General features: G+C 46.5%; 1 protein-coding gene across 2 annotated transcripts in view; it reads right to left on the bottom strand.

Annotated features, from left to right (window-relative positions):
• Positions 1-3,575: 3,575 nt before the first annotated feature.
• Positions 3,576-7,317, bottom strand: part of LOC140203982 (uncharacterized) — a 66,750-nt gene continuing 63,008 nt past the window's right edge. For both annotated transcript variants that reach the window (XM_072270188.1, XM_072270187.1), the window contains exon 2: positions 3,576-6,728. In XM_072270188.1, the coding sequence (XP_072126289.1) occupies positions 5,147-6,256 (1,110 nt within the window). In that variant the 5' untranslated portion in view covers positions 6,257-6,728 and the 3' untranslated portion in view covers positions 3,576-5,146. The remainder of the gene's footprint in view (positions 6,729-7,317) is intronic.

Genomic DNA, 7,317 nt, shown 5'->3' with positions numbered 1-7,317 from the left:
TATTCTTTTGCCAAACTGGGATGAACAATTGTTGTAGTTCATCCATGCAACCTGTAAATGCTTGCCATTGCATATCCACCGTCAACCCTTTAAGTGTCATTTGCCAGTCTATCTTAGCTAATTCACGTCTCATACCTTCAAAGTTACCCCTCTTTAAGTTCAGAACCTTTGTTTCTGAATTAACTATGTCACTCTCCATCTTAATGAAGAATTCCACCATATTATGGTCACTCTTACCCAAGAGGCCTCTCACGACAAGATTGCTAATTAACCCTTCCTCATTGCTCAAAACCCAGTCCAGAATAGCCTGCTCTCTAGTTGGTATAGCACCAGCCCTTGTTGACTACCTGTGCACCACAGTCGCTCGTGGTGAGCACCGTGTAATTACAGCTCGGGGCATCGGAGTTGTGAGTTCAATTCAACAACATCCGGAAGGAGTTTGTGCTCCGTGAAGGCGTGGGTTTCCTCTGGTGCTCCGGTTTCCTCGCAATTCCAAAGACATATTGGTTAGTAGGTTAACTGGTCGTTGTAAATTGTCCTGTGGGTTAACTGGGTGAGGTGCTGGGCAGTGCAGCTTGTTGGCCCAGAATAAACCATCTACCAGCTCTGGAAATGGGAATCTGTGATGCTCGGAGAATGTCAGAAGAAATTAGTTCAGTCCCTTCCTGTTTACCTCTCATGCTCTTGATCTCCTCACTGGTTTTCAATTCCCTGGCCCTGCCCATGGACGTCCAGCCCCTGTACACGTCTATCCCCCACCAAGAAGACCTTAAAGGTCTCTGCTTCTCTCTCAGTACAAGAACCAAGCAGTTCCCCTTCACCTCCAACCTCCTCCATCTGGCAGAACCAGTCCTCACCTCCAAACGTTTTCCTTCCGCTCTGCCCACTTTCTGCAAACCCGAGGGGTGGCCTAAGCACTGGCACGGGCCCAGCTATGCCTGCCTTTCTGTTGGTTATGTTCAAGGCCGTCCCCAGTGACACTCCCCATCTCTTCCTCCGCTACACTGGTGACTGCATTGGTGCTGCTTCATGCACCCGTGCTGAGCTCGTCAATTTCATCAACTTTGCCGCTGACTTCAACCCTGCCCTTAAGTTCACTTGGTCCATTTCTGACACCTCCTTCTCCTTTCATGATCTGTCTGTCTCCATCTCTGGAGACAAACTATCAACCAACATATTCTATAAACCTACCAATTCCCATGGTTATCATGACTTTCCACCAAATCCTGTAAAAATGCTATTCCCTTTTCTCAGTTACCTTCGTCTCTGCCACGTCTTTTCCAGGACATCCGAGATGTTCTCCTCCTTCAAAGGATGGGGTTTCCCTTCCTCCACCATTGGTGCGGCCTTCACCCGCATCTCCTCCATTTCCTGAACATCCGTGCTCACCTCATCTTCCTGCTCCCTTTACAGTGTTAGAGTTCCTCTTGTCCTTACCTGCTACCCCATGAGCCCCACATCTAACTCTTCATTCTCCATAACTTCTGCCACCTCCAAAGGGATGCTATCACCAAACATATCTTTACCCCCCCCCAACCCCAACTCTCCACTTTCTGCAGGGATCGCTCCCTCCGTGATTCCCTTGTCGATCTGTCCCTCCCCACTAATCTCACTCCTGGCATTTAGCCCAAAGTGCTACACTGCTCATTCACCTCCTCTATCATCTCAATTCAGGGCCACAACATATTCCAGGTGAGGGCAACTCTTCACCCGTGAGTCTGTTGGGGTTGTCCATGGTGACTGGTGCTCCTGATGTGGCCTCCTCTACATTGGAAAGATCCATTGTAAATTGGGGAACCGCTTTGTCTAGCACCTCCCCTCCATCCGCCACAAGCGGAACTTCCTGGTGGTGAAACATTTTAATTCCGATTTCCATTCCCATTCCAACATGTTGGCCCATGGACCCTTGTATTCCATCTTGGTAACCTTCAATCTGATGGCATGAACACTGATTTCTCTTTCCAGTAAAAAAAATTCCCTTCCTCTCCCCTCCTCTTCAATTCCCCACTCTGGGCTCTTACCTCTTCTCACCTCCCCTGGGAACCTTTCTCCCACGGTCCACTCTCCTCTCCTATCAGATTCCTTCCTCTCCAACTCTTCACCTTTCCCACCCACTTGGCTTTACCTATCACCTTCTAGCTATCCTCCCTCCCCTCCCTCCCCACACCTTTTTATTCTGGCATCTTCCCTCTTTCCTTCCAGTCCCAATGACGGGTCTCGGCCCAAAATGTCAATTGTTTATTCATTTCCATAGATGCAGCCTGACCTGCTGAGTTGCTCCAGCATTTTATGTATGCTGCTTTGAAATAAAAAGCCTTCTTTTTAATAAGGTATCCAGAAATTCTCACATCAGCATTTAATAATGTTACAACACTTAACTCATATTCAATTCTGTTCTTCCTATTCCCCGTAATTTACACTGATTCTGTCATCTGTTTTCTAACTCGCCTCTCTGTTCTTTTGCAGACGTTTTGTGCCCTTGTTACAGTTTGCTTTCCCACCTTTCCTCATATCGACAGCAAACCTGGACAAACAACACTTGGCTCCTTCATCAAAACCCCAGAAGACTGTAAATGACTGTGACTCCAGCCCATATGAGAACCAGCCAGCTACCAAAAGGCACACGGTAGTGTAGTGTACTGCTAAGAGCATCACTCGCCTGCGATCAACGGTTTGGGTCCAATTCCTGCTGCCATCTGTAAGGAAAGTGTACATTCTCCCTGTGACCACATGGGTTCCTCTGGCTCTTCCGGTTCTCTCCCACGGTCCAAAGGTGGAAAGGTTAGGGCTGGTAAGTTAGTATGCCTAGTTGGCACTGGAAGTGTGCCGACAATCCTTGCTGATTTGACGCCAACAAGGGATTTCACTGCATGTTTCAATATACATGTGACAAATAAAGCTAATTTTAATCTTTAGTTTCAGTTTGCGTATCCTATATTGTTAATATTAACACCTCCAATTTTTATCCCATCTAGGTCTTCTATTTCTCTGAGAATCATTTAAAATCTATAGTGAAATGATTCTCAGAGGAATAGAAGACCTAGAGGGGATAAAAATTGGAGGTGTTAACATCAACAATATAAGATATGCAGACGATACCACCCTAATAGCAAGTGCTGCAGAAGACCTACAAATCCTCCTAGACAAAGTAGTACAAACAAGTGCAGATTTTGGTCTAACCATCAACTGTAAAAAAATGAAATGTATGCTAAAGCAGCAGGATACTCCCAACTGCCACTTGTACATCAGTAACCAAGAGATTGAAAAAAGACTGGCTTTAATTACCTTGGCAGTTTTATATCACAAGATGCTAGAAGTAGAAATAAAAAGAAGAATTGCCATTGCCAAAACCAACTTCCAAAAAATGAAACCCATTTTTACCAACAGACACATTTCTATGACAAATGTTAAAATGTTACACCTGGTCAATCTTGCTGTGTGCTTCCAAAACATGGACTATAACACCAGAACTCCAAAGAAACGTAGAAGCCACAGAAATGTGGTTTCTTAGAAGGATGCTGAAAATATCATATAGAGATAGGGTAACTAATGAGACAGTACTCCAACGTGCCCATACAAAAACATCTTTAATGAGAACATTAAATAAGAGGAAACATGAATTCCTGGGCCATGTCATCAGAAAGGGAGAAATAGAATGCCTTACATTACAAGGCCGTATGCCTGGGAAACGCGGAAGAGGAGGGCAAAGAAGAAAATATATGGACACTGTGAAAGAACTAACACTGTGTGCGAGATATCATTGATGCTGTGAGGGTCGTTCGATGTGGACAGCCGTGATCGCCCAAGCATGTAACGTGCGAGACACATGAAGAAGAAGTAGTTTCAGTTTGCCCGTGATTTACTCCACCTTGGTTTATCAACCAATTAATCAATTAATGCTGTAATTAGCTTTCATGTGGCCCCTTATTAAATGCCTTTTGCCAATCCATTATTTGTATTTGCTCAAAGTAGGAAGTTATAAGGAGTATTTAAAAAGCAAGAGAGAGAGATATGGAGGGAACTTGAAGATAATCTTGTCACGTGTTCCATCTTCATTCCCACCACAACGGCCATGCCATTATTTCCGGGTTAGTAATAACTCAGCAGGTGCTACTTTACCGGTGTTAGTTACAGCACGTTGTTTGAGAAAACGGAACATGTGTTGATGTGAATAACCAAGACGGTGGTAACGTTGTGGAGCTGTCGCCCACTGAGAATAATTGAGCATCATGGTAATGTAGCGGTAAGCACGACACTATTACAGCTTGGGGCGTCGGAGTTCAGAGTTCAATTCCGCCTCCATCTGTAAGGAGTTCGTACATTCTCCCCCTGACCGCGTGGGTTTCCTCCGGGTGCTCTGACTTCCTCCAGAGACGTACCGGTTAGTAGGTTAACTGGTCATTGTAAATTGTCCTGTGATTAGGCTAGGGTTGAATAGGTTGGTTACTGGGCAGTGCGGTTTGTTGGGTTAGAAGCTTGTCTCTAAGTAAATCAATATAATTGTGGCAAATGAGGGGTGACCGCTGAGCAGCGGGAACACTGACAGTCACGTCGGGTCTGGCGGCCGATACGTGGCCTGTGCATTCAATATGTAATTGAAGAGCACAGGTCCAAACTGGGATTGCCATCAAAACCCAGCACAACCCGATCACTGTGCATAAAGCGCAAGTGATTTGTTTGGCAAGGATCCAACTTTAAACTCCATCTTCACAAACAGTCCTGACTCCTGATCAGGCTCCTGACTAGCATCGATAACTTCACCCACCTCAACAGTGAAATAACTCTACAACCTACAGGCTCAATTTCAAGCACTATGATTCATGTTCCCAGTATTTTGTTTTATTTTATACTGTTTGTCTTCTTTAGCACATTGGTTATCAGTTTTTGTTGAAGTCCACGTTTTCATAGTTCTTCACCTTCCTGTGAATGAATCTCAGGATTGTGTATGGTAACACATGTACTTTGATAACAAATTTACTTTGACTTTGACTCTCTTGGTTGTGGTGGTTTTGAACAGCAAAGCTGAAATGTCCACCATGACAGTCACTTAATCCTGGGTTGATCAGCCACAGGTATAACTTCAGAATCTGTACCTACTGCTACCTCAGCTGCTGGGATTCTGAAACGTTCCACGTACACAGTGTCTTTAAACTTTCCCCCCGGCATGGACACGCTGGTGTTTAATCAGGTATGATGAAACAGCAAATCCTTTCCCACACTTGGAGCAGGTGAATGGCCGCTCCCCGGTGTGAATTTGCTGGTGCGTCAGCAGGTTGGACGACCGATTAAATCCCTTCCCACATTCGGGGCAGATGAACGGCCGCTCCCCAGTGTGAACCCGCTGGTGCGTCAGCAGGTTGGACGACCGATTAAACCCCTTGCCACACTCAGAGCAGGTGAACGGCCTCTCCCCAGTGTGAACTCTCTGGTGCGTCAGTAGGGACGATGACCGACTGAATCGCTTCCCGCACTCAGAGCAGGTGAACGGCCTCTCGCCGGTGTGAACCCTCTGGTGCGTCAGTAAGGATGATGACAGCGTGAATCCCTTCCCACATTCGGAGCAGGTGAACGGTCTCTCCCCAGTGTGAACCCGCTGGTGCTTCAACAAGGACGCCGACTGACCAAAACCTTTCCCACACTCAGAACAGGTAAATGGTTTCTCTCCAGTGTGCACCCTCTGGTGTGTCAGCAACGATGATGACTCACTGAACCCTTTCCCACAATCAGAGCAGGTAAATGGTGTGTTCCAGCTGTGAACTCGCTGGTGCTGCAGCAGTTGGGACGACTGGGTGAATCCCTTCCCACACTCAGAGCAGGTAAATGGCCTCTCCCAGCTGTGGACTTGCTGGTGTCTTTTCAGATTAGCTGACTGGGTGAATCCTTTCCCACACTCTGAGCAGGTGAACGGCCTTTCGCCGGTGTGAATTCGCTGGTGTTTCAGCAGCTGGGAAGAATCTGCCAGACCTTTCCCACACACAGAGCAGGTGAACGGTCTGTCTCCAGAGTGAATCCGCTGGTGTATCAGCAGGTAGCTTGACTGGGTGAATCCCTTCCCGCACTCGGAGCAGGTGAACGGTCTCTCCCCGGTGTGAACTCGCTGGTGGGTCACCAGGTCCGATGACCGAGCAAATCCTTTCCCACACACAGAACAGGAGAATGGCCTCTCCCCCGTGTGGATCCGCTGGTGTGTGATCAGGGCATTGGACCGCTTAAAGTTTTTCCCACAGTAAGCACAGTGAAATGTCTTCATTGGCATGAAGCACCGGTGTTTTGAATAGGAGGATAATCTGTGAACCACTCTCCAGATACAACGTAGGAAAACTCTCACCTTGGTGTGACGATCAAAGTTCCATGTGGTGTGGAAATCTCTTCGAAAGCCCAAACTGATATATATCAATATTTGCCTTCTCCATCAAATAAAGAAGAACATTTGTCTCATTTAATTGCAGTTTGGTCATTTACCAAAATCTCATGCTAACCCAGAATACAAGCTTGATTTCTTCCCAGTGTAAATGGTGAAACCCCCTCTTGCCTTTCCTTACAGCACCGATCCCACTGGGTACCTGAGTCTTGCTGCCTTGCTGTTCACAACCATGTTTTCACTCTTTCCCAAACTGGCGGATGTTTCCTCTCCCACACCAATCAGATGCAGATGTACTGAGCGGCCGTCAGATCCTGAGGATGTTTGGCTTGAAGAGCTCATCTTCAAATCCTCCTCTTCTAGAAACCTGCAAAAGGAATGTCCGAATGTCAACCCAGCACGAAGGAGGTTCTGAACAAGTAAATCTACTCCTAGCCACTATTGCCCCTCATTCAGAAGGTTGTGGGGAACGACTGATTTTTTTTAAAGTCCAACTTTGAGTGGGAGCATCTACGCTGATGCAGAGATAGTATAGATGAGATATTGTCCAACCAACACTCCATCTGCTCTCCAATATTTCCCCTTCAATCAACACCAGCCCTGCAAAGAGATGATCATTGTTGCTTGTGGGAACTTGTTGTGCACAAGTCTGTCAGCATGTATCTACATTTCAGGTGACCGAGGTAAGACTTTCTCTGTACAGATAACCCTGTCAGGGCAGCACACCATGAATTTCTTAGCCCTCAGAAAGACAAATACTGGATACACCTACATAAAACAGAACGCTGACAGATGGAATGAGACAGCTGTGTGTGTGTGGTGGGGGGGGGGAGAGGATTGGGCAGCTCGGTATTGGCAATTTACACTGGTGATCTTCTTGTTTGTTCTCTCAAGATGGGCAACATTTTAAACCACGCCTGCACTGCATTCAGCTGAAGGAGGTCGAAGCTGTCTGC

This window comes from Mobula birostris, chromosome 10 (genome assembly GCF_030028105.1).
Source record: "Mobula birostris isolate sMobBir1 chromosome 10, sMobBir1.hap1, whole genome shotgun sequence".
Classification (NCBI taxonomy): domain Eukaryota; kingdom Metazoa; phylum Chordata; class Chondrichthyes; order Myliobatiformes; family Myliobatidae; genus Mobula; species Mobula birostris.
This window is presented reverse-complemented; position numbering and strand designations above follow the sequence as displayed.